General features: G+C 50.8%; 2 protein-coding genes and 1 non-coding gene across 3 annotated transcripts; all 3 read right to left on the bottom strand.

Annotated features, from left to right (window-relative positions):
* Positions 1–2,208: 2,208 nt before the first annotated feature.
* OPTC (opticin) lies at positions 2,209–9,739 on the bottom strand. Its single transcript, XM_057728313.1, has 8 exons — positions 9,429–9,739; positions 7,756–7,993; positions 6,877–6,994; positions 5,190–5,348; positions 4,297–4,499; positions 3,236–3,331; positions 2,555–2,748; positions 2,209–2,271 (listed from the first exon to the last, which is right to left on the bottom strand). The coding sequence occupies exons 2-7, from the start codon at positions 7,984–7,986 to the stop codon at positions 2,578–2,580; spliced, it is 978 nt and encodes a 325-aa protein (XP_057584296.1). The 5' UTR covers positions 7,987–7,993; positions 9,429–9,739; the 3' UTR covers positions 2,209–2,271; positions 2,555–2,577.
* LOC130850570 (U6 spliceosomal RNA) lies at positions 9,041–9,149 on the bottom strand. The gene has a single exon (XR_009052940.1). It is a non-coding gene; the product is annotated as a U6 spliceosomal RNA (small nuclear RNA).
* Positions 9,740–12,342: 2,603 nt separating the features above from the next.
* PRELP (proline and arginine rich end leucine rich repeat protein) lies at positions 12,343–26,194 on the bottom strand. Its single transcript, XM_057730016.1, has 3 exons — positions 26,055–26,194; positions 17,615–18,600; positions 12,343–15,122 (listed from the first exon to the last, which is right to left on the bottom strand). The coding sequence occupies exons 2-3, from the start codon at positions 18,582–18,584 to the stop codon at positions 14,947–14,949; spliced, it is 1,146 nt and encodes a 381-aa protein (XP_057585999.1). The 5' UTR covers positions 18,585–18,600; positions 26,055–26,194; the 3' UTR covers positions 12,343–14,946.
* Positions 26,195–26,849: the final 655 nt, after the last annotated feature.

Below are 26,849 nucleotides of genomic sequence, written 5' to 3'. Positions count from 1 at the left end.
GGTGTGGAGATAAACATCTTGACCATCTAGAGTGGTGGTTGGGATTAAGGAGGTGATGTGCATAAAAGCTTCTCACATGGTATCTAGCAAACCCAGGAGTCCAGAAATTGTCATTCCCCTTCTCCCACAATAGAACAGGGGTCAGATGACTTTCTGTACTTAGCACATATTAACCTCAGGGCAGGTGGGTATGATGTGGCTTCTAGCATCCGGGAGCCCCAGCTCTGGAACATTTTTTCTGTTTTTTTCATTGGATTATTTCAAATCAGGGTTTCTTGCACTTGTGAATCTTGAGGTTTCTAGCTGTTGCATGCCTAGGCCTTGTCACAATCAAATAGAGTGGGATATACAAGAGGATGGGGCTGGGAAATGAGAGAGCAAGAGAGCGTGCACGTGCCTGTTGAGTCCTGGAATCCTTGGACCCTTGGGGAGAGGGAGGGCAGACACAGCAGCAACTGCACCAGGTCTCTCTCACAACCTTCAAGACTTCCCACGCCCAGTGTGCAGCCTGGGTGTTGAGTCTAGTTCTCAAATTCTTCATCTCAAGAATGTGAATGATAATCCCTGACTGGTCTGCTTGCAGGACTGACTACCCTGAGCATCCACAGTGCTTGGAGCGGTGCTAGACAGAGGCGGGGGAAGCAGGAGAATGGGCTCCCTTCCATGTGGGCATCCACACACCTGTCCATCCAGACTGGGGGCCACCAGGGACCTTACAGTGGTCGCCTTGGCTAGCTCTTATTCCTTCGGCTTTCAGCTTAGACATTGATTTTTCAAGGTCTCCTGGATGCTTAAACTGTGTCCCTTTCCTGTAAGGTCTCATAGCATTTTCTATATTCCTTTTATAGTATTTCTCATGAGTTGAATAGTGTGGTTATTTGTATGATTATTTGTTTAACACGTCTTCCATACTCAACTCTAAGCTCCATGAAGAAAAGGAGTATGTCTATTGCATACCATCGGCACAGAGCAGGTAGGTGCTTAATAAAATCCTTGCTGAATGAATACGTGAATTGCCTGCCTCACCCCTCTTCTATGCCCCAGTCAACACCTGATATCAAGCACCCATCTCTTATATACCCCTTGTCCAACATGTCCTTATTAGAAGGAGAAAGATGACATCTCTCCTCCCATTATAATTCAAGGAGCAAGTTGGCTAGATCATAGTTGTCCTTCTTCGCATTCTCCCAGCACAGCAGGCCCGGCCCAGGAGCCAAGAGGTTGCAGGTGAGTAATTGCTGTATTTATTTATTTATCTTTGCACAAGGCTGCCCTCTGGTGGCTAAACATGGAAGAGAGCAAGGCCAGGAACCAGCTGGTTGAGCCATCCGTGCTCAGAGGCTGCTCATTGAGCCAGGAATAGGTAAACACTACAAGGAGGCATCCAGGTGAAGATTCACGCCAGTTCTCCATCCTTATGAACGGCTCTCTCCAAATCTAACAGGAAGGCTTCCTAGGTGGCGCAGTGGTTAAGAATCCGCATGCCAATACAGAGGTCACGGGTTCGATCCCAGCTCCAGGAAGATCCCACATGCCGTAGAGCAACTAAGCCCATGTGCCAAAAATAAATAAATAAATAAAATACATGTCTATTTAGATATGTATATTAATAAAAAAAAAAAAAAAAACAAATCTAACAGGAAGCCCTGGCATAGGAGAAGCAAGACATTTTTAAAAGCCCCACAGCAACCCCACCCTACCCCCAGTGGGGTGGCCTGGAGATAGGGGGAGGGCTAATTTAAATAACTGCTCTTTTTCCTCAGTGGTGTGCTGGCAAATGCTTAACAACAGGCTCTCTCTCTCTCTCAAAAAAAAAAGTGCTAATGTGTAGTGTTTACCGACATCCATGGTATAAATAATGCCACTATGGCCAATTTCAAATCTCCAATGTGATGTCACCGAAAGTGGAGTTGGGAAGAGGTGGGCAGTAGCAGCCTGTCATTGTAGAGTACTTCCACCACACAGATACCATGGATGTAAATAAGTTCAAGAACATGGTTAATAGTAAAACATAGTAAAATAATTGGGAAGTGAGGAGTTTGAGTATTTATTACATTTGTTTTCAACATAATATATTTAGTTGTGAGTTTATATAATTCAGTTTGTAATAATGGCTGTATTCAATAACTGGCTTGCAAAATTCTGGAAAATTTAATAATCAGTTCTTACAAGCCTAGTAGTAAGAGCTGGCTCTAGCACACCACTGCTTCTCCCCACTTCCTCCTTCTCTTTCTGGTCCGCCTCTTCCTCTCACATGATTTTCTTGGCCTTCTGTATGGGTGGGAGGGATGGGGAATAAGGGAAAGAGTTTTGCTGCAGACGTCGCTATTCCCTGAGCCAGGAGCCATAAGGTGTTAAGGAAAGAGCATGGAGAAATGTAAATCTGGCGCCTGGAGGACATCTCAGTGTGTGTGTTGGGGGGCAGGGGACATATTTTTGCAACTGGATCTTGAGGCTGATTAACGCCTGGATCAAAGACCACTGTTTAGAGACAGGGCCCGGGCCCTATTGTCCAGGAGGCCCGTGCCCTTGGCGGTCCTCCGAGGGTCCTTACCTGGGAGGAGTGGAAGGGGTGAGCTAGACGAAGCGGCCTGTGGGGAGCCGAGGCAGGCAGAAGTAGGCGCTGGGGAAGAGGCTCAGGTTGATGGGGTTGCCGTCCAGGCGGATGTCCTCCAGCCGCCTCCGGGTGTGTTTGTGCTCCTCAGCGTCACAGAAGGTGTCCGTCTGCATGCTCTCTATCATGTTATTCTGGGGAGAACACACTGACAGCTGTGAGCCTCCTCTGCCTGCAAAGTCTATCCTCAGGCAGCACTGAAGGCAAGCTCAGTTCTCTTTCCCTACCAGCTCGCCTCCCTTTGACAACCGGAGAAACAAAGGCACAGAAGGCCAAGCCCGCATACGAAGAAAGAGGAGAGGAGACCCAATGAGGATGGATGGAGAGAGAGGGGAGACTGAGAGGGATGAAGGGAAGAGCGGAGACGGAGGGGAAGGGAAGGCGGAGAAGGAACAAGCAATTGTGTGAGATGAGATAAGGACATGGAGGGGAAGTGTTTTACAGAGCAGGAAGGGGAAGAAATCAAATTGAGGCTATGGACAGTGGTCTGAACAAGACCTACCAATTCTTGTTTCCAATGAGCTCTCAGTGACATAGACCCATCGCTGCCTAAGGGGGCTCCCTGCAATCTGACCACCTTCTGTGCTGTTCAATGCCCTTGCTCTTAGGGAGGCCACCCACCTGCAGGTGTAGTGAGCGGAGGCTCAGGGGCAGGGACCTGGGGATGGAGTCCAGCAGGTTATTGGCCAGGTAGAGGAACTGCAGCTTCTCCAGCGCCTGAGGAGGAGGCAAAGGCTGGTGGGTGCTGTGGGAGCCTGGCAGTGAGGGGTGACTGACATGACCTCATTTGTTCATTGGGGTCTCCTGGGCCTCAGGTAGGTGCCAGGTTCCAAGCTGGATGCTGTGGGGAGGGGGGGCATCTCAGCTGGGGGAGCGTGAAGGAACCTGGCCGTGTCAGTGAGGACTGTGGGAGGAGCAGGCAAGAAGAGGGACAGGTGGGAGGCAGGACAGCAGGACATTTCAGCCCAGCCTCAACATCTCTGCTATCAGAAGGGACTTTCCCAAATGGAAAGTCTCCAGGTGCTAAACCTGGAGGAGCTCTGGAGAGCACGGTCGGGAAATACTTGGACCAGCAGAACGAGAGCCGCAGGCACAATGGAAGCCAATTGTGTATGTGAATGTGACAGAGCTGGGGGTGTCAGTCTCGTCCACGCCCCTCTTCGTTTCCTCACTGGAACTGCCCCTGGGACTCTTCCTGGCCCTGCCGAGTGGGCAGCCCGGGGCCATATTTGTGCCATGTGTTTAGCCCTTCCCATCAAAATTGGCCGGCCAGTGACCAATCAGATTGTCTCTCTTGAGAATTTGCTCCTAGAAAGTCAATGATTAGTCAGTTAGTGGTGGGTTTTGCAAATAAAAGGATATGCAGAGTGCAAGCTGGAGCCAGGGCTACTGGAAGTCAAGTCGCGTGTGAGTCAGAATTTTAGGGGAGCAGAAGCTGCGTGTGCAGAGGATGTCGGTGCACAGGGAGGCGAATGAGCAGATGCGCAGAAAGAAGCCAAGGGACCAGGTGCCCCAAAGAGGGAGGGGGGAGCTGCTAATGGTTTAGAGGAAGAAATGGGGTTTGATTTTTCACTCCCCAGAACAGGGTTGGGGCAGAGCTATCCCATGAGGGCCAGGTGTGTGTGTGTGGCTGTGGGCACATGTGGCAGGTGGTAGATGGGGGCCTCAAGGCCCTGGCTCACCCTGAAGGCTTCAGGCTGTATCCCTGCGCTCTGCAGTCGGTTCAGGCGGACGTCCAGGACCTCAATGCCGGTGGGCAGCACAGGCAGTGCTGCCAGCTTGTTCTCAGGGAGGATCAGATCCTGCAGAGCAGGCAGCAGGCGGAGGGCATCGTCATCAATGGAGGAGATGAAATTGCTAGAGAGGTCAATCCTCTTCAGCTTTGCTAAGAGGTGAATGGCAGAACACAGAGAGACAAGGGACACACCGTCTTCCCTTGCTTCTGCTGGAGCTGCCTGGCCCTGCCTCCTGTGCCAGCTCTCCACCTGCACCAGGTCCAAACCAGAAGGAATAGCTTTATAAATCTGGAAAAGCCCTCAGAGTCTGTAATATCTTTGCTGGAGTTCTGTCCTGTATGGATTGGCTTGGAAGAAGCCTTTTGAGGGTAAGACCCAGCAGGCCCAGGATCGGCTGCTTCTGTCCCACTTCTACCTGTTAGTTTACACAAAAGAACACTGAGGCCCAGGAAGGTTGTCAGTACTTAGTGGTAGAATTGGGAGTAGAGACCAGAGTTAGAGCGGTTTTGTCCAGGGGCCAGGAGGGCAGAGGGCTACAGTTGCTGGGACAGCCTGAAAACAGGTTTGATCATACCATCCTCTCCCCAGCTTCCCATAGCTTTGGGAAGAACAGACAAGAACAGGTCACTTCTGCCATCTAAAAATCTTCAAGGAAAGGAATTAGAGAGACAGGGCTATTTCCATTTGATTGCTGGAGAGACTGAAAGCTGACAGGGAAAGGCCAACACAAGTGGGGCACTCAGTCTGGTGACTGTTCAATGTGGCTGGGTGGCGACGGAAAGAATCCTGGGGGTTCCCTCTGCCCACCCACTCTTTTCTTTTGCCAGGACATTACATACTCAGCCCTTTAAAGTCTCCAGCCCGAATATGGCTGATGCGGTTGAAGCGGGCGTACAGGTAGGCAGTTGTCCGGGGAAGAGGAGGGATGTCCTCTAGGTCAGTATCGTCGCAGTACACAGAGGAACCAAGGCACACGCAGATCAGACAGGTTGGCAGGCCTGGCCCAAGGGGAAGACAGAACAAAGGGAGACCCCCCGGCCCCCAGCCCCAGTCAGACTCCCTTCAGCCTTTGGGACCAATGGCCCTGGCCCCAGGGAGTGTCTGAGCCACGGTCATCTTTGTCTTCTTGGTTTGCTGCCCAGACCAACTGTCATAACGCACCCAGGAGTGCTGTTGGCTGCTGCCAGCCTGGCACTCAGCCCTTGACCTGAGAGAAGCAGATCTACCCTCAGTTATTACCCGTTACAATCCAAGCCCGTTAGTGCCTTCATCAGACACTGGTCCTGTGTAGGTTTTCCTGGGCCTATATGGGTGTTTCTAGGACATCTATCAGTCTCTTTTCCATAGGGCTCCTCTCTGGTCCCAGAAGGTGCACTGAAGATGAAATAAAGCCGGAATTCAGTGGGATGGCCAATGGCTGCTGGCTCTGCCCTCTGCCTTGTGGGTGAGGAGTTACACATGCTCTCTGTGCCTCCAAAAAGCATAACAGAGCCAAGGTGGCATGTACACTGCCTGCCCAGGATTCATTTCCCCTTCTGATGGTATCGGCATCTCAGTTTTCTATTGGAAAACATCCCTCCCCTGTTCTCGGTCCATGACCAGTGGTCATGAGACTTAGGCCAGGCCATTGAACTCAGACTGGCTTTAAAAAGTTGGGAAGGTTTTACTGAATACTACAGGGGGTTTCCGTCCCTTGCTATTAGAAAGGACAGAGATTACTGGAGACCACTGTTCGTCCAACTCAAGGGGGACTCTGTTGGTAGTGACACAGACCCAAGATTAAGAGACAGTTCTTCACCAGTCGTGACCAGACAGTGTACTTATCCCCAGGCCTTGAATGGCAGGTCCAGCTGAGGCCCTTTATGGTCTCTTTAAGCCCGGGAGGTCATGGATTCCTGACCGAAGTATTTTCTCTACTGATGCCCCATTACCCTACACCCACCCAAGGCAAACAGCTCAAGAAACGGGAACTGAGAGCAAGCAAGTCAAGGATTAACGTCATCCTCCTCTGCCTGAGTTCCGATCTCCAGCAGAATGCCAACCCCCTACCGACAGATATGCCAGCATCCGAGTCTCCAGGAGGGCCTCAGAGAGAGCGAAAAGCTGCTAAGGAAGGAATTCAAGCTGAAAAGCAGTGTGTCTGCTTCATTTGCCCCCATGCCAAATGACAGCCACAAAGTTATTTATTCTTCTCTACAGGCTTTTAATTGTCTCTAATCTAATTACCACTCAACCTGCTCCCCCAGCGATGCTATTAATTAAGATAGGTGGCTTTGCTAGGCACAGCGGAATTCTTGCATTTTTTTGCTTCCTATCCAGTTTGTGCATTCAGGCAGAAGTAGTAGGAATAGCCAGCCTCTCCCTTTGTTGTTGTTTTTTTTCTTCTCCCCTGCGGCTGTTTCCCCTTTTCTCCCTGACCCTCCACTCCCTAGCTCTGACTACACCCCTCTTTAGCACTCCTGGTGCTGGGTCATGGCTGCGCAGCCCATGACCTGTGGCTATTGAGACCTGTGCCTGTGAACTTACCATGGCTGGTGGGGGAAACTGGCAGGCCCAGCGTCATAGGCCTGGCCATCACGGGGTTTGAAGGGGGTGTCCTTGGAGCCTTTGTGCTCTGAGTGAAACTTGTCCTGGTTGGAGAAGCCTGGAGACATAGCACACAGTAAGCCTGCTTTTGCCTGAGAGGGACTTTACTATGGGTTCTGGGAACTTCAGCAACCATTTCAAGCTTACAAAGAGTCACTGTGGACAAGGAGGGAGGGATGGCAGAAAGAGTGAGCAAAGCGAGGACCTTCTGAGCATCTGATCCCTCATCATGACATGAATGAGGAAACTGAGGTCCAGATAGGGGAGGGACAGAGATCAAGGGGCCAGCTGGTGGCCAAGCTGGTGGCCGAGGTAGAACCACATCTCCAGACCCTCCAGGCCAGGGCTCTTTCCTTTCCCGCATGGACCAAGCTTACACAGCAGATAAGTGCAGACTTCTGATCACTCCCTGCAAAGGCCAGAAAGGGCCGAGAAATGAACTTCAGAACTGAAGATAGATAGTCTAAGAAAAGATGGGTTTTAGCACTCCTTTTTTCTAGGGAGAATGTGAGGACACTGGTGATGTCCCATTGAGATATGCCTTATGGTCTTACTTGAAGGCAGAGGGAAGGAGGGATGTATGACTTCTATGGGAAGTCCCACAAAGTTTGCTACAAACAAACAAAGAATTTGAAGTTTTGTGTCCTCTTTCTTAGTATTATCTAAGTGACAAGTTCTTGTGGAAGGACAAGAATTTCCACCTCCTAGAGAAAGATGGAGGCTTGAGACATCTGCGTTATGGAACAGGTAGAGAGGGACCAGGCCTCAGGTTCTCAGTTTCTTGCAGGGAATGCAATGGGTCTGCTGCATGTCCCTTACCTTGGGGAGCTGGTCCCTGTAGTCTGTGAGTTCATCATTGTTGCTCGGGTCAATGACCTCATCATAGTTGTCCAGGCTCAGGTCAAAGTCCCGCAGATGCAGAACGGTGTGAGAATCGCCTTCCCCGTGCAGCTGGTCTTCTCCCCCTTCCCTCTCCTTCTTTGGGAGAGATGCTGTCCCTGCTTCCTGCAGCATCAGGGCCAGCAGGCTCAGTAAGGCCAGGAGCTTCATGGGGGTCCTGGTGTGGGGTGGGTGGGGTGGGGTGGGATGGGATGGGATGAGAATGGGGCCAAATCACTTAGGTATCCAGTCCTGGGGGAACAGCTCGCAAACTCACCCCTACACTTGCAGAGTCTTAAGCCATTTGTCTCACACTTAGCGCCTTCCTCGCATGTGCAGGCTCCTTCAAGGCCGGGGCTATGTCTAGGGGGATATCTCCTGCCAGCCCTCTTCACTGCTCTCCACTTCAGCCTCTTCACGTGCTCTCCACTTCAGCCTCTTCACGTGCTCATCCACACGCGGATATTCACTCGGGGAGGAATGTACAGGCACCTGGCAAAGGCTCATTCACTCATCTCAACACAGACACACTCACACAAGTCCCCTTGTCTGAATACCTCCCTGCTAACTAGGCACACACCTGTGAATTTACACAGATGTTCTCTCTTACACGACTACCCACTCAGAGTACAACCATTAGCCACTAAATTAGATGTAGAGAAACTTCACCATTGAGTCCTGTGGTTTTTAAAAAGATCATTCATTCATTCACACCTTTGCTTGACAAACATTTATGAAATATCCTAATAGTGCCAGGCACTGGATTTGTCTCTGGGGGCACAGAAATAAATAAGGCATGCCTAGTTCCAGGAATGACTAATCCATTTAGAGAACACAGGCTTAAGAACTGATTACAGTGCAAAAAAGAATGTTAGTTTTAAAATATATTTATAATGCAGCTTTTTAGAAACAAATGATCATGGAAACAAAAGAGCTCTTTGAGTGTGGTTGTACACCCCCGGAAAATTCCTTAGGTATTTGTGTACAGGTGAGTTCAAACGTTCATGCAAGTTCATCCACACATGTACAGATGGGTCAAGGAATGTGTGCAGTGTGGGTGTGAGGTACCCAGTGCTTTTCTGATAATGCAGCTTTCCCCAAAGTCAGCTGCACGAGCCTCTAGTACACTCTCCCTCTTTTTTTCCTTCATTTTTTAAAAATTGAAGTGTAGTTGATTTACAGTGTTGTGCCAGTCTCTGCTGTATGGCAAAGTAACTCAGTTATAAAAAATATGGAACGCTTCACGAATTTGCGTGTCATTCTTGCGCCGGGGCCATGCTAACCTTCTCTGTATCGCTCCATGCACATAGTATATGTGCTGCCAAAGCGAGCACTCTCCCTCTTTCTTAACTTTAGCTGGGCAAGGGGGTAAGCCCCCATCTGCAGCAAGAGGTGTCTCTTCATCTTACCTCCCATACCTTACTCCCAACCAAATTATATAATCAAAAAATCTTAAAGAAAAAGTCCTAAGACAGTTTACTGCCTCCCTCCAACCTCAGTCCCCTGTCTCAACTCCAACACCCTACCCCACTGCACCCAGTGCCCTCCTACCCCCTAGTACTCTCCCTCATTTGCATACCAATGGGCCTAACACCTCAAAGCCTTGAACTTACCGTTGCAGTTGTAGATGCTTTTGGTTCCAAATGGAGCCTCACAGCTCCAGAGAGGTGGGGACTCTGAGGGAAAAGTCACGACCCATGGAGGGGCCTGGTGAGGGCGGGGCAGCCAGCCAAGGCAGGCATGTAGCCAATCAGACTTCTCTTTTTCTTGACCTCCCGCTGTTTCCTCTCCTCCTTCCTCAGCGGGTCCCTCATCCCACTCCTTTCCTTGGTTGGAAAGAATATTTTTCCTCTCCCTCCACCCCCTCCACTCCCAGCCCCCTATCTGTACCCATCCCCACCTCCCATCCTCATCTTTTCCTCTCTTTCTCTGTCTGCTACCTCTCTCTTTTTCTGGCCCACCCTCTTTGAGGGGGCAAGTGGTTCCCATCCCCTAAGGGGAGATCCACCCCTCAGATTCTGTACTCTCCAAGAAGAGAAGGCAGCAGTGGAGGTATGTGGAGGGATGGAGCTTGCCTTTCCAGCTTTTTTCTCCAGCCAGAGAGTGATGAGGCTTTGCTTTCATAGATGGAATCCAAGATTAAAAGAGGCTCAGCTGAGGTACTCCAACCAGCACCACTACCCACCACCTGGACCTCTAATATAGGACCATAACTGAACAAAAATCACCACAAGGAGGGAAATTCAAAGAGAAGGTGAAGGGGGGATGGGGTAGGATTTGAAAGCCAACTTCAAGCTCTCTGATGGGGAGGAAGATACAAGAAGTTCTCCAAATCTACTAGGCTGGGCCCTAGAAAAAAACTTCCTGATCGTAAACACCAGAAGGCATTGTGTGGGATCCTCAGGGGGCCGAGAAGAGTCCCCCCTAACTCCGTGGTCCCTACCACAGATGTATTTATCAGGAGAGACTCTCATTTCCCTGGAGACGTAGGCTGCTGCAGGGCAAGCCCTTGCAGAAGGTAGGGGAAAGGGGCTAAGACATTGTCCCCAGGATTCTGCCAGCCTGCATACATGTTTTCCCAGGTTCTGAGATGAGGCTCCTTCTCCCTACTTCCTCCCACTAACCAGATTCTGAATACCAGCTGCATGGCTCTCCTTAGGATCATTGAATCCAAACCTTTCATAGTGCAGGTGGGGAAACCCAGGCCCAGCAAGGTGAAGTGACTTGCCCAAGGTCACACAGGGCCAGGGCCAGGTCCTAGATCTCCTGACTCTCAGGCCAGAGAGTCCTCCTTTATTCATATGACCCTTCCCTTCTTTGCCTCACTCCCGGAGTCCTGAGGCCATGTGTCTCCGTGCCCTCAGAACAGATGGCCTTGGCAGAAATCATCTCTGCCCTGGCACAATAGGTGAAGGGGCAGAGCTAATAGCCGGGCCCCAGGGGCAATGCTTGGCCTGCAGTATTCCTGGGCTTCCGCAGCCCAAGAATCTTGTCACCAGAGCAACACTTGTTCCTGTGCCCCTGACAGCCCCCCCACGTGTCTCTCTGCTGGTGGAGGGAGAGAGCCCCGGAGTCAGGAAGATGCCCAGGAAGCAGCCTGCATATGTGGCGGGCTGTCCTCTACTCTCTCTTTACAGCCCAGGCTTCGCAGCCAGAACACCTACCCCACCCCCCACCCCCCACCCCGTCAGTCTGGGTGCCACGCCCTCCCACCGCACACCATTTATTCCCTGCGAACAATGCAATTGTGACTGTTCATTCATTCCCCCTGCAGCCTGTTCCCACTGTTCCTCCCCACTTTCTCGGTGACGCACGCCCGCCAGCCCGCCTGCTCTCGGGGCTGCATCGCTGGGGCCGGGTGCAATCGGTACCCTCCCACGCACTCAGCCAGCTTTGCGGTCACGGTCACGACGCGCATGCGCTGGCTCCCCCGCTCCCCGGCCCCCAGTGGAGCCGCTTCTCCTTCAGGCTGCACGTCCCTCTCCCGGCTTCTACTCTCGGTTTCACGAACACACCGGCACACGCTCTGGTTACCATGGATTTTAGGGAGGGTCCATGCGCTGTGTATGTGTGACCTGCGTGGGACCCGTCTAACGGTCATGGCGTTGTTCCAGGCAGGTCAGCTCCCAGGGAGCCCGGAAAAGGGGGCGGCAGGTGCCGGAGCGGGTCTAATCCGAATCTCATTAGGAGAAGCAGGAGGCATGATGATGGAACAGAGGTGGCAGACCCTGGGGACAGAAGTCTGGCCAGCTGACCCTGTTGCTTTCCTGTTCGTGGCCAGAGAGAGAGGCAGGGGTGGAAGTTTCAGGAACCCTCCTGCTTTTTGGACAGCAAGGGTATATTCCCTGCTGAGGGCTTGTAGCTACATAACTCCATGACTGGAACTCGTTCCTCTTACTCTCTCAGACACACACACACACACACACACACACACACACACCCATACAGGGTAGACTCCATGTCTTCTGATCTTTTTCCCACGCTGCTTCCCTTTTTTCCTGCTTAGGTGCTTTTCCCTCCTTCTCCCACCTGGTAAAATCTGATTCAAACCTTAAGATCCAGCTCAATGTACCCAGCATTATTGCGAACACTTAAAACATGCAATTACTAATTCATGGATTTTTCCCTGTATGAGTTCCTCAGGGGCATGGGGTATATATTACCTATCCTAGAATTCTCACCTGGGAACCTTGCACATGGTTGATATATGCTGAAAACTTGCTGAATTGAACTGAAGGAGGAATTTAGGAGGCAGGGCGGGAGGGGTGGGACATCATCTGGCAGTCCCCAAAGAAGAAGGTGTAGTCTGGGAGGATCACAGGGTTGGTTCTGGAACAAACCTTCCATCTGAAGAGAGATTCCAGGGCACCCTGTTCTTGCCCTTCTTTTTACACCTGCATAGCCTGTAGACCATTCCAGATGATGTGGCTGGCCCTTTGCTCACTGCCCTTGATACACCTTTGTCATCGTTTTGTGTATCTTACACTACCTGTCCTCAACTACTCTGCAAGCTTTACCTGATTATGAATGGTGTCTGTTTTGTGTCTTTCTCCACCAGTCTTCTCCGAGCAAGCGAGGTGGGAGGCAGGGGGAGAGGGGTGGCAAGATGACTTTAAGGTACTGTTCTCATCTGTTTACATTGTCAAGTTCAAGCAGGATATTTTTCATATCACTTTATTTTCTCTGCTGTGAAGCGTGTTGGAATGTGCAAGTTGTTTCGCAAAGTTAACATGGTCTTCAAGAAAAAATAGTTATGTGTACAGACTGCACATGTACACCTGCTTACACACCTGTATATGCTATGCCAACAGCACTGAGAGAATGAACTTGTATATGGAGGAGAGGGCTTCCTTAAACCCAAGAGAAACCAGCACATTGTGTATGTGGTATGTGTGTGGGGGTTTGCTGTTAAAGCCACTGTAGTTTCCTCTGGTTTACAGCTGCAGGGAGCAATGGAGGAAGCAGACATAGTCTAGATGGGGCAATGGGATGATGCTGATTTTGTTGCTGCTGAAACAAAACAGTTCAGGTTTGCAGGAGCAGGGGAATGACCCCTCCTCCCCGGGGAGCCCCAGGAGCTATGCTCCCCTGAGGGGCCTCATCAGCGGGGATGAGGGTGCAACATGGGAGTAAGGTGCAGAAGGAGGGCTTATCCAGGCCATAGCACCAGGTTGCTTACAGCCACAGTAATATCTCGACTTTAAGCTAGAGCCTTGGAGAAACCAGCTGCAGCTACAAAGAATGAAGCAGTTGTATGGGAACATGGGGGAAGGACGCTATGATGAAATAGGTCTATTTTCTGTAAATTAGCAAAAGAGAAAAACAAGAGTATAATGGGAATTTCTTGAAGTTAGGAACCTAGCTTAATTCAATTTCTTAAACATCTCTGGAACTTTTCTCAACCTAACTTGAGAGTGGGCACTGTATCCTACTCATTTCAAAGACGTACACCCCCACCCCCACCAACATGCACTTTGGGGGCTGGAGAGGGGCAGCATCCCCTAGAGGGAGTTAAGGGGAAGATGAAGGTGAGTCAGCCCTGTGACCCAAGCTTCCCTTAGAGGCCTGACACACTGCTCATCTGGGCCAGGCAGGGGGAGTGGGAACTTTGGGGGAAGGATAGTCCATACGGGGAATAAATTATTGCAAGGGAAAGGGATAAGATTTAGGACTCGTCCTGCATTAGAATATGGTGTGAAGAGTGGAGCTGCATACACAAACATGAGCGCCAGAGGGTCTTTGGAGGGGTATCTTATCTACCTCCTTGGTTTACCACATGAAAGCTGAGAACAGAAGGGACCCACAAGGTAAGAGAGCAGATGGGAAGAAACCATATCCTAACCTGGGTTCCTGAAGGTTCCCGCTTGTGTTCTCTCACGATGGGAGTCAGGTCCTCACCCTGGGGCTTCCGTACCTCTGTGCCCTTTAGATCTCAGAGGAGAGACCATGCACATTGTGCATGGCTTTCCAAGTTGGAACCTGAGGCCAACTCCTTGACCTTGGAACATCACACCGGAGAGATGAAGAGGAGCACGGGAGCCAGCTGTGGCCAGCATCAGCCACTAGGTGTCACTGCTGTGTCTGTCTTAGAAGGGGAAGACACCACACGCGTGGAAGAGGCTTCTGGGAGATTTCCAGGTGCTCCGCCCCTTCTTGAGCAGTTTCTTAGGAACTGCTCCCTGGGATGGAAAGGATTGGGCCATCCTCACTGATAGAATAGATGGTGAGGCGGGGTTGGTGGCTCTGTACCCTCACCTGTGGATGCTGTGCTCCCCAGGACATCCGGCCTCTTGTCCAGAGCGGCCAAGGGGGCAGAAGGACCCATCTGCACCCACACGGGCCCATCCTGGAGCTCTGACTCCTACCCCTCTCCCACTGGCTGATTCCTAGTTTTTATTGAGCCATTCTTCTTCCGGAATGTTCCTCCCTGCTCTTACTCTTAGAACAGAGAGGCCCGGCCAAGAGGCTGTGTGCTGAGAAGGAGGGCCCCATCTCATCCCGATGAGGAGACAGCCGGATGCAGGCCCTTGTGTGAATCTTTGACCCTCTTCCCTCCCTCAGCGCTCCCTCGCACCTCCTTTCCAGAGAACACAGGCTGGCAGAGAACTGGTGCAATGTCTGGTGCCAGTGAATGGGGTGGTGGAGCAGCAGTTTTAGAAGATAGGATACTTGGCCAAGGAGACCTGGGTTTCTCAGCCTCTTTGGGCCAGAGCTGCCCACAATGGAGGACTTTCCAGCAGGACTTCCCAAACCTCACCTCTAGGCTGCCCCTGACCATCTTCTGCTTGCTTTGGCCAGGACGAGATCCAGATGTCAGTCCATGGCCCAGACTTACCCAGGAGTGATGAGGGGAGGAGGAGAGAGAGGAGAATATGAAGTCTTCTGGGACCAGAAGTTTTGGTGTGCAGTGGGTGTCTTTGAGCTGGGTGGACCATATCAAGGCTCTGGAAGTCTTGCTCTAGAAGCTGCAGGGGCAGCAGAGTATGTGGCTTTTCCCTGCCTCAGGAAGGTGGGATAAGAAAGGCAAAGCTGGGAGCAAGGAAAGGAGACAGAGAAAACAAATGGTGGGCACGAGCGCCTGGGCCACTGCATTCAGGTGCGGCCAGAGGAGCTCCAGGGGCAGAGTAAGGCCTAGATGACCACGGACTGCAGCAGGCGGAAGCACATCATGAGGTCCAGTGGGATGGGTGGCTTCAGGTAGTTTCCATCCAGCCGCAGGTAGCGGAGGTGTGGCACATCCTCCAGGTCTGAGGAGAAGTCGTGGAAGGCAACTATATTGTTGGGGCAAATCTGGGTCCCGTTGATTTCTATGGAGAGAAAGGGGAGAAGTCAGCGGGAGCGGTGGGCAGGGGGTCGGGCCAGACAGGGCTGGAGGCAAAGACAAGGAGGGAGAAGAGGGTGCACAAGGACGAGGACTCTAGCGTTTTCCTCTCTGGAACTGGCTGACCAGTTCTTGGGAATGTGTGACCGTGAATGAGTCGACCCTAACCTCCAGGCTCCGTTTACCCATTTGTAAAACAAATTAAGTTGGAACTGATCAACAACTGTTATTGAAAACTCACTCTGAAGAGTCATGGAGGAAGTCAACTTTGAGCTGAACTTTCAAAGATAGGATTACAACAGGTAACCAACCTGGGGATGCTGTTCTGAGGCTGTGACCTATTTGAATGATGTGTGGAGGCCAAAAAGCTCATGGCAGAGTTTGGGACCAGTAAATAGTACAATGTGATATACTAGGGAGAGTAAGCTGGAGAGGTGAGTTGTGGCCTCCAATTATGGTAGGCTTTCAAATATTTCAGTAAGGATGGGGTCTTTGATTTCCAGTCTGAGGAACGGCACTGAGCAGGACTGTTGTTATGAGAGGGATGGTGCGATATGTGAAGCACAGTGTTCTGGAGTGTTAAATCTCGAAGGGTCCTGTGATCAGGTTTACAGTATAGAAAGGTGAATCTGGCTACAGTGTGGAGAAAGAATGGGGGGAAGCGAGATCTGAAGCCAGCAGGTGGATGGATGACTCTGGAGGTTTTCCTGTGAATGGGAGGTGAGGCAGGAAGATGGGCAGAAGATGGTTACAGTAACTGAAATGCGGATGAGGAACGGGGGGCCTGGGAAGGGCATGGGGTCCTAGGACGTGATGAATCTATTGATTCTGAAGTGATTACTGATTCTGGGGAAAGAAAGCTGGAAAGGTAAGTTACGGCCAAATTGTGGTAGGCTTTCAAATGGGAGATGAGTCTCCATTTTCTCCTTCACCTCTTATTAGATGACATGAGGCATGTCATCTTCTAGATGAAGCTTTTTATTCTCCCTAAGCCTTGCTGCTTTTATCTTCTGTGGGTGGTTGTTGTGGTCACTCTTAATCTCCTTCTTCTTCCTCTTCCTCCTTCTCTCTCCTTTCTTTGCTCTTCAGCATTGGAGTAGCAGAAAGGGTCCTGACATAGATGGATTTTCTTCCTATGACCTTTGTGACTTTGGACTTTGCCACCCTGATGCTCAGTTCTCAAATTTGTGAAATGGTGATAGTGGGTGTGATCTTTCTGTCTTCAACCTCAGAAGGCTGGATAACCCCCACCCCCCCACCACACCCCGCAGCCTCTTCTTCCACAATCTGGTAGAAACTTGCCCGCCATGTATTAATCAAGGTATCCTTTCTGTCTAGATTTTTGGCCTATACAGCCTCCTGGGGGTATGTGTCCCATCCGTTTGCTACCTGCAGGGTAAAATGAGACAATTTTCCCTTTTCCCGAATTTGTTTCTTGCAGGATTTTAAGACACCTTCCCCTACCTTTGTGTAATTATCTCAGATGAGTGAATAAGCCTGTTCTCCCATCCACTTGTTTCAAGATTATAGAAATTAAAAAAATCTCCCTCTCATCCTTTGGCTTGAAAGCTAAGGATCCCTAATATTATTTTAGGCGTGCTTCTCTTTCCCCCTGGTCTCCTTTATCTGCACAGCTGCTGCATTCCTTGTGTGAATGTAACCAGATAATATTCTCTCTTTTGTTTTTAAACTGTTTTGCTGATGCTTTACTCAGACCTGACATTTTTGATTGAAGCAAAACTGTGACTTCCAGCCTCTTTTCTGGCCTGCAAATTTTACCCCAAGCCTGGGACCTTGTAAATGTAGCTTAGGCAAATTCTGCCTTAAGTGTACTGTCTTATGTGACTAAATCTGCCAGCCTTCCGGATAGATTCAGAAAGCACCTGCATGTGGACATCTTCTGCTGGCTGCCACACTTTCACCAGTCGTATACTCTGAGTATATAGCTGCCTCTCTGTGTATGCTTTTTACAGACTCTTTAAAACCTTGGCTTAGGCTGGGTAAGAAGCCTCTTTTCTCACAGCTGCCAGTTTCTGCAGTGGACAGGCCCAGGACATTTCAGAGTTGATGTTTAAATGTCACCATTCTGCTCTTAGGAGAACATCCAGGACTGTATTCCGTGTCTCCCTTACCTATAGATCTGGAGGGCAAAGGAGCTGGGGCTGATGAGAAGGGGTGGAGGGAGAAAAGCTATTACCCTCCAAGCATGGTATTCTGGGCACTTTATCTATATTAAACTATTAATTCCTCGTGTCAACTGTGTGCCATTCTCATTTTACAAATGAGGAAACTTCCCAGAGACATCAGATATCCTTTCAAGTTCACATAGACCGTAAGTGGAAAGACCAAGATGTGAAGACCAGCGCCAGATTGGGTACTTTTTGCACCCCCCACCATAAGGCTAGTGAGACAGTGTTGAGGCAGAAGAGACTCCAGCCTCCCTCCCCGTGGCTGCCCCCCTGCCCTGCCCCCACTCACTCTCGATGCTGTTGTTGTTAAGATACAGGTGCTCCAGCCTGTTGTTGATGGCAGGCACGTTGCTGATCTTGTTGTGCGACAGGTGGAGCACGAGCAGGTTGGAGATGTTAAAGGAATTCTTGGGGAGGCCCTTGTCTGAGAGCTTGTTGTAGTTGAGGCGAATGAAGGCCAGGTTGGGAAAGCCCCTGAAGTAGCCATTAGGGATGGTCTCGATTTTGTTGCTGTCCAGGTAGAGCTGGTGAATGGCCGTGGGGACCTTGGGTGGCATCTTTCTCAAGATGTTGTGGGCCAGATTGAGCTGCATGAGGTTCTTAAGGCCCTGGAAAGTGTCGGGCTTGAAGACGTTGTCGCTGAGCCTGTTGTGTTGCAGATCCAGCAGCAGCAGGTTCTCCAGCTTGCTGAAGACGCCGGGCGGGATCTTGGAGATGTGGTTCTGGCTTAGCCTCAGCTGCTCCAGGTTCCGGGGCAGGGCCGAGGGTACCTCTTCAAGTTGGTTCTTTTCCATGTAGAGGAACACCAGGCTGGGTAGTTTCTCTAGCACCTTCTGGTCCACCTTGCGAATCCGGTTGTTGTCCAGGTTGATCCACCTCAGGCCGGTGGCATTTTTGAAGGACTCCACTGGGAGCTCAGTTATGAAGTTGTTCTGGAGATAGAGGTAATGGATGCGGGGTGGGATGACAGGGACCTTTCGAAGGTTGCGGCTGTCACAATAGAGCGCAGAGGGGAAATCAGGGGGGCAATAGCACTCCCGGGGACAGTCGGGAAAGATAGACGGAGGGCCTGGTGGGAGGGGAGGAGGCAGGTCTGTAGGCTCCGCTGGCTCATCGGGCTGAGGAAAGCTGGGTGTAGGCCTGAGTCTGGGTCTGGGCCGGGGCCTTGGTCTGGGTCTTGGTCGTCTTGTTGGCTGGCCTTGGGCCTCTGAGGCCAAGATGAGGAGAAGTGGGAGGAGCCAGCAGAGGGATGACCTCATGATCCAGGTGACGCACCTGTGGGGAGGAACACAGGACGTCATCAGCCTGCTGGGTCTCAGCAGCAAGAGGACATGCCTTTGCAGCTCGAGGTGGTCAGGATGGGCTCCAGGGGGAGCTGTGGGAGGGCCTGTGGAAGCCTCTCCTTGTTTGCCGGTATCCAGCAGGTGAGAAAGTAACAAGGGCGGGAGGGTCTGGGTCCCTTTCCCAGGCTTAGCCACTGAGTGTGTTAAGCCTGCTCTGGAGGATGTGAGCCATCCTTGCAGCAGGCACATTGGGCTGTGAATCAGGAGACCTGGGGTTTCCTGGAGAAGACCCTTAACTTCGCCAGCCCTCAGTCTCCCCATCTGCAGCATGAGAAAATCATCCCCTCCCCCCCATAGGAAGGATATTAGAATATGTGAGCCATAGAGTCCTGGGGTATTATATCTGCAAGGGTCCTTACAGATCCCATAACTCAGTGGTTTTCAGACTGTGCCCCCATTTCTGTGGAGTCCTCCTGAGAGAGGGAGACCGAGGGGATGGCCCTGGGGTACCCCCAGCCCACTTCTGTGCCAACCTGAGCAGCTCTGTAGTTTTTCAGTCTGTTAAATACATTGAGGTTTAGCCAAAGCATTCATTTGAAAAAAAAGTTGCATTGCTAAAAATGTTTTGAAATCCTCCAATCAAGCCTAGACTCAACTATTTACAAAAATTGAGTACTGGAGGAAAGCAGTAGCTTGTTAAGGCCAGGAAGCTATGTAACAGCAGACCCAGGACAAAACCCTGGGTCTCCATGGGCTCATAGAGCTCTTAGGAAGGAAGTGCTGCAGATACCCTTGTGTGTGCCCCTGCTCACGCCTCACTCCCCGTGCTCAGCTCAGAGAATGCTAGTCTTTGCCAGCAGGACACACATCAAGAGTCTCTCCCCAGATGTGGAGGCTCCTGGGGAAATAAACAAGGAAGGAACGGAAAGCTGCGGGGAATACAGCAAACTAGTGAATACAACAACAAAAAAAGCAGACTCGTAGTTATATAGAACAAACCAGTGGTTTCTAGTGGGGAGAGGGAAGCAGGGAGGGGCAATATAGGGGTAGGGGATTAAAAGGAATAAACTATTATGCATAAAATAAGCTAGGCTGTATTGTACAACACGGGGAATAGAGCCAATATTTTATAATAACTATAAGTGGATTATAAACTTTAAAAATTGTGAATCACTATATTGCACAACTGTAGCTTATGTAATATTGTATATCACCTATATGTCCATTAAGAAAAAAGCTCTGGGGATCAGTTCTTCTGGCCTGGTATTGCTTCCCATACCCATTGGAGCTGGTGGTATTGAGGTGGGGTATAAAGAACTTCCTGCCCTCTTCAGAGACAAGGTGGAATAGGTTGCTGAAGGATGTTTCGGGGTTGCCCTTCCCATTGGCCCTGACAATGCCTCAGGTAGGGCCCTGTGGTTTGAGTTGAATTAAGCTGGGGAAATTGCATTAGACCCAAGAATGCAGACAGAAATTAGCATCTACCATAGACTTCCTCCCCTGGCCTGGCTGGGTTACCTGTACTTTCCCCTCCCAGGGCCATCATCCCTGTGACAGCCCCTCTGGTCTCCCTCCAGGGTCTCTGTTTCCACATTGCTTCCAGTGGCCCTCCTTGCTGCTTCTTCACAATTGCAGTGGTCTCTCTCTCCCTTTCCTGGGGCCTGGGACACATGGGAGACGCAGGTTTCTTGGGGCCCCCTGAGAGGGAGTGGGCTGGAGTGGATCCCCAGCAGCATCTGGACCCTGTGATCACTGCCTCTGTTCCAGGCTTCACTTCTCTTTCCTTGGAGACCACATCTTTCCTTGTGTGACCCAGCGCCAGCTTCCTGCTGGCTTTGCTCAAAGGAAGACGGGAGAAGCCCCTCACCAGCTGCTTAGTCCTGAATCCAATGCTCGGGAGGAGCTGAATGTGACAAGGAACAGAAAAGAGGGCAGACCTCCCTCTGGAGGGGCAGAGGGCGTCTCCCCACACCTTTTACACACACCCTCTGGACACCCAGCCTGCACTCTCACACACACACCACACACATAAGCAAACGCATGCTGTATGCATGAGTGAGTCCTTATAGAGCATACTGAGTGTGGGAAGGAAGGAGAGGAAGAAGGAAGGAAGACAGGGGAGGAGGGAGGAGACTGCCTTGCAGCTTCTGTTGCTTCTCCACTTCCTCCCTCCCTCCCTCTTCTCCACCTGGTTTCTTCCCAGGCAGACCTCTCCAAGGGGTCCCAGAGTGCCTTTTCCCCTAGGCCTCCCATCACAAAGGACCTTGCAGTTAGATTCTTGGCTTTATCTCCAGTTGAGGATGTAACAGTCTTGGGGATACACCGAAAGGACTGAGAAGAAAAGACATTCTTCATAAAACTAAACTTGAGTCTTATTGCCGGACCCCGTGCCACTTATAATTGATGAACCATGAATTAATGTTACAAGTCCTGTGATTTTCTTGAAAATAGCACAACCATATTGCACATAGATTTTAAACAGGTGGTTAAAGCATTCGTGTACTAAAAACAAACATTTTTAAAAGCCACAGTTTTTGTGATCTTGAATTTTTTTGCTTTGGCATTTTTTATTTCCTGATCGCCCAGGAGCCTGACAATAAGCAAGAGATGTCTCATGGTGTGAGAAGCCCTGCCCTGGGGACGCCTCCCAGCCTGGCTCGGCCTTCTTTCCCTTCATTGCCTTCGTCACCAAGAGCATCTACCCGGTACTGGGCCCTGAGGGAAGCAAGCAAAGCTGGTCCAGAGAGGAAGCCTGCTCTGCGAGGCACTGTGACTCAGGCAGCTGGCCCTTGCTCAGGGGCGCGGTTCAGGGCCTGGGCAGCACTTGGCCCCGTTGTCAGGGGTGACAGAGTCACAGGTTAGTTACAGCTCCACCTGGCAGGCCTGCCTCCCGCTCCTTCCATCCACGTGAACACAGGTCTTCCTCATCCCCAACTCCTGTGCCAGACCTTTCGGGAATTTCCTATCTTCCCACAGGTCCTCTGACCCTTCTACACTCCTCTGGGGGCTGGCCAAGCTCTTCTCAGAGCCGAGAGGAGGTTCCTGAGGAGGAGCTGCTGGGCCTGTTCCGTGGAGAAACTGGATCTGTTCAATTCCCCTATCTTAGCCCTGTGGCTGAACCATTCTGTGTGTGTGTGTGTGTGTATGTGTGTACGCTTCTTTCTTGAGGAAATAGCACTCATTTCTAAGGCTTTTCTTATCAGGCAATGCCCCTTCCTGCTGGAGCTGGGGCAGCCCCCAGAGTCTAAGTCTCCAAACCAGCATTTGTGACAGACCGGAGGGCCCTGAACTCCAAGGGGAGCCATAGGCTCCCCCCAGCAAAGCCCAAAGTCACACTTTCTTATGTTCCTGTCTTCCAGAACCTTCTGTCCAGTCATAAGCTCTCTTAGGCTGGGTCATAATTGTGTGTGATTTTAAAATTTCCTATGCCTTTGCAAGCTCACGCCCAACTTTCTGCTGGGCTGTGCTCGCTGCTTGGTCAGTGAACGCATGTGGACCACCTACAACCACTGACATCCTGCAGCGCTGTTCACCAGCGCTGGTTCTCAAAAAGCTGCTTGTTTGTGGGGGGAAAGCGCTTTGATTGACCCCAAATTCACTCTATCATTTAAGAAAATTTTCTAAGAGAGTTTTAAATTCAAGTTTTAATTTCAAGTATTAGAGATTTGGGCTTGAATCCTGGCTCTGACCCTCCTCTTCAGGCCCCAGGCTCCTCAACTGTGTTAACATCAAAAGAGATCACATACATGAAGGCATGTCGTAGAGCATGAGATCTCTACAAATGGAATGGATTGCATTTATTCATTTATTTGCATATAGAAGAGTGTGTTCTCTAGAGATCTCTGATTTTTAAAGTGAGATAGCCCTGTCTCTGTTTAGCGCATACATTCATTCACTTAAGGTTCAGACTCCCAGGACCCTTGCAATGTTTAGCCTCAGGGCAGGGCTGGGTTGAGGCCCGCAGGGGTCTGCCAAGTCATTAGGGCAAGTTTACGGGTACTTGGCTTTGTACGGAGAGAGTCTGGGATTGGGGTTGGGCTGGGAGTAAGGTTGGGTGTGTCTCCCCAGTTAAAGAAGGATGACTCCATGCTACTTCCTGGTGTTCTTCTTCCTTGTCAGATTTCCTATCTAGCTCGAGATCCCTGAGCCTACATGGCTTGACCCAGCCAGTGATCCTCCCGTGGAGGACGGGACTGCCCCGCCACAGAGCCATGCCTGTGGATAGTGGGTGACCCTCTTTCTTTGTTCCCTTCCTTCTGTCCTAAACTCAGACTTCGGAAAGCCATCCTGTTCCCTTTATCTCTTCCTGAAGCCCAGAAGGGAGTTGGAAACTGGGAAAATCAGGTGGTCTCTGCCCAATTGTTGGCAGGGGAGTGAGGCAGGTCCACCCAGGCTGCCTGAGACTCTTCCAAGTCCTCCAAGTAGGGCTTGTGGGGTCCTGAGGTAAGGAAAGGGCTGACACGGAGGCGTGATGAACTCAACACGTCACTGATGCACTGTCCCTTCCCTGGGGAGTGAAATCAGAATAAGGGTGAGCCTGACTGGGGCCGAGGCAGGGAGAACGTCATGTACATACTAGACAGGGTACGTGGGGGCCCGTCTACCTCAACCTAGTGACGTGACCCTGTTCTCAGCTTCAGTTTCCTTATCTGTAAAGGGGAGATAATGAAATCTTCCCCATCCCTATCTTCCTCATACAGTTGTTTTCAGAAGTAAGTGTGACAAGCAACTTTAAAATGTACTGCAAAAAAAAAAAGAAAAAGAAAAAAAGAAAAAAAAAATGTACTGCAGATCAAAAAGTGCTAAAAATAAATATAACACTATTATGGAGAGACCATCTGTCTCCCCAGTGTCTACCACAAGGCAAAGTGTAAACACTGTTTTTTTGGCCTCAGGCCACTAGTCCAGAAGAGCAAGTTTTCTATTCCAAGGGCCTAGGGAAGAAACAAGGGTGAGATGGTTCTCATCCTCTGACAACCTGTCACCTCACCATAGCCTCTCTGTATGAAGAAGGCATACAAGAAGCTGTCTGATGCGTTGGGTGCTTGTAGATGTGGGTCTCAATCCTGCAACTCTTCAGCTGTTTAGGTGGGTACTCTTGGGAAATCTCTTACCTCTACTAAGCTTCAGTTTCCTCATCTGTAAAATAGGCATATTAACATCTTCTTATCAGATTATTTTGAAGGTTAAGTGAGTAAATGTGCAAAAAGTGAGTGCTTAGTGAATGTTAAGCTATTATTGACATTATTTCAAAGTAATAGGGTCTCTTTCCCTTCAGCTTGGCCAGAGGACAGCCCTAACCTCCACCGAAAGGCTGATCCTTGCAGGTGGGTACATGGATTTCCCCCAGCTCTTCCACACAGAGCAATTTCCTTCCCTTTGGGCCCTGTGAGATCACACTTGGGTCTTAGAACTAACTAATTAGAGAGACCATAGGTGCCCCTGGCCATTTGGGGAACGTTTACTCTGTCCCTCCAACTCACTAACCTGCACCCCAAGCCTCTCTGCAGCAGGTGAGGGGATGCTGACCTGGGATGGTGCAGTCTCCTGTCCTCAGCTGCCTGTGGAGTCCCACTGTGACCCATGACCTCCCCTCCCAATCTTTTGCACCTGGCTTTTCTGCCCCTTCCAGCTTCCCCCACAGGCCCAATAAATGGGGCTGCCCACTCCACCCAGGGAGGTAAAGGGGGAGTGCAGACCTCATTGTTCAGCCCATCCTCTGTGTGAGCCTGTCAGAACAGACAGCTGTTGGGCAGGAGGAGAGGGGATCTAGAAGGGATGGAGAGAAGCGCCATGCAGTGCCCCCGGGGGCCCACGGCAGGCAGAGGAGCAGGTAAGAGGAAACATAAGCTCTGTGGAGCTATCTCGGGGGAACTTTCTTTTTGGAATGTTCCCCCACGACATAGCTGCCCATGGTTGCAAGGAGAAGGGAGGGGAAGAGCTCACAGGAGCTCTTCCCTGGTCCCTCAGGTGCTTGCTTCTACTCCGCAAAAAAGGGTGGCCCACTCGGGACCCTCTGGACCGCCTCTGTCAGATGGTCCTTGTCCGGGAAGCCACACAGCCCCTCTGCCCAGCTAACACGGCCAGAGTCCTGGGCTCTTCAAGCCCACACAGGCCTCCCTCAGGCCGCTCGTTCAGGTTCTCAAGCCCTAGCTGACCCTTAAGTCCCAAAACAACAGTAGATTACTGGGTCTCGATCCAGTGGGTCTGGAGCAAGGGGTCTAGACATCCATACTTTTCGTAAGCACCCCTCTCGCCCTCCCCTGCGCCCAGGTGATGTGGAAGATGAGCTGTACCTGGAGACCCTGCTCTAGCCCATGCCCTGCCTGCTCTGGGACAGCACTCTGTGTCGTCGAAGAGGAATGAGTTGGGGAGTTGGAGAGCGTTCACCCTACTTGGAAACAAGCCCCATTCAGTTGCCCGCTTCAGTTTTCCCCTCCCTAGCTGATTAAGGAACTACTGTCTTTTTTCCTCTCCCACAGGGACCCCTTGCCAGTGTGCGATAATTCTGAAATGACTTTAAACAAAAATCTTTTCTAGCTGCCTGCATAAAAAAGAAATGAATTGCCCCCAGAGCTGGGATGTAATACCTCTAAGATTTCGAAGCAGGGTTGCTTTCTTCTCTTTCTTTCCAAAAGATAAGTGGTTTGGGCCAGTGAGGCAGGGAAAGTCGGAGCTACTGGGAAGACACTGTGCAGCTTGGGAACCTGCTTTTCTCTCTCCCACCCAATTAGGTTCTAAAGAAAGAAGAAATCCTTCCAGCTCCTGCTGTTGTTGATCCCTTTCCTGCTCCGCCTGGACTCAGGACACATGATTTCTCTTGGCTCTGCCATCTCAGCGGGAAGATACACTTTCTCTTTTCTCTTGCAGTTGGGGAGGCATGTGAGAGGGCAAGAGACAAGATGCAGTGTGTGTGTGCATGCCTGTGTGTGTCCCTACCTGCGTCTTGTCCCTATGTGCTCTAGCTCTGCATGTCAAATGCAGTCGCAGTCGAGGTGAATGGACAGGATGCCTTCGTATTTTGTGTGTATTCGTGTGTGCGCGTGTGGAGTGAAAGTGACACGTGTGTGTGCCTGTGACAGTGTGTGACAAAACGTGAAAGGTGCAGAGAAGTGGGATGTAGAGTAGGGTTTCTATGGGAACTGATCTGTAGAAATACTGTGCACAGCATAACTCTGTGCTTCAATAAACATCTGTACCAAGAAAGTTTAACTTTTGCAACAAGCAAATACATGGGTACAGAATGGTGAAGAGAAGAAAGAGGGTGGAGAAGAAATGAGGAAGACTAATTTGAACTCCTTTGAAAGGAGAAAAATTTGGTGGAAGGCAGGAAGGAAGGAGAGGCGAGGAGAGAGTAGATCCTAGATTAATAACCTAGCTTGGATGGAGCAGGAAGAAACTAGCTGGAGGCAGGAGCCTTCCTCCCCGTCTCCGGACTGGGCTTACCTGCACCACCTGCCTCTCCTCTCAGCTCTGGGTCTCCGGCAAGGCTCCCTCCGATTCCCCCCACCCTTCGGTGGAGCTGTGGCAGCCGAGAGCCAGCTAGAAGTTCTGATCTCCCAGTGGTGTGTGCGTGCTTGTGTTTGCCTGGCTTTTCTTCCACTGGATCCTATTGGGGTGGGGAGGTTAGGCTGGGGGAGGGCCAGGCAGATTGTAAGGAGGGAGGAGAGGAGGGAGGGAGGGAGGGGAGAAGGGAGGGAGGAGAGGAGAGGGAGGGAGCTTGGGAAAGGAGGAATGACAACAATAAAGTCTTTATTTAGCAGCCAAAACTCCCAAAGACTTCATCCACACACCATGCCCACTAACGGATCCGTTTTTAATAACATTTCCTTCTGCTGCTGCTGCTTCTGGGAGGGGGATTGTTTGACCCATGTTTGGAAAAACAGGCCAAATTAACAGAGGAAAAGGAATGAAAAGCAACCTCTGTGCGGGCCAGAGCTGGATGGCTGGGTCCAGCACCAGACTCTCTCACTCCTCCTCCTAATGGTCGCCTGGCTTCTTGACGCCCCCCACTCCCCTGGCGTTAAATTCCCAAATGTGAGGGGTGTGGGAAGTGTCCTCTGAGCAGTGGCCATCCTTCCCTAGGTTACCTTCCCCAGGAGATTGCTAAGGGAACGGAGTCTTGCTATGTGTGAGCTAGCACGGGAGATAGCCTTGGTTTGACTGCTGGGATGCTCTGAGGACCAGAGAGGGAAAAGTCTGGCCCGGGATCGCACTGTAAAGGTAAGGCACAATAAAGAT

This window comes from Hippopotamus amphibius, chromosome 3, assembly GCF_030028045.1.
Source record: "Hippopotamus amphibius kiboko isolate mHipAmp2 chromosome 3, mHipAmp2.hap2, whole genome shotgun sequence".
Taxonomy (NCBI): domain Eukaryota; kingdom Metazoa; phylum Chordata; class Mammalia; order Artiodactyla; family Hippopotamidae; genus Hippopotamus; species Hippopotamus amphibius.
Note: the sequence above shows the minus strand (reverse complement) of the source record. Positions and strands in the feature narration are given on the sequence as shown.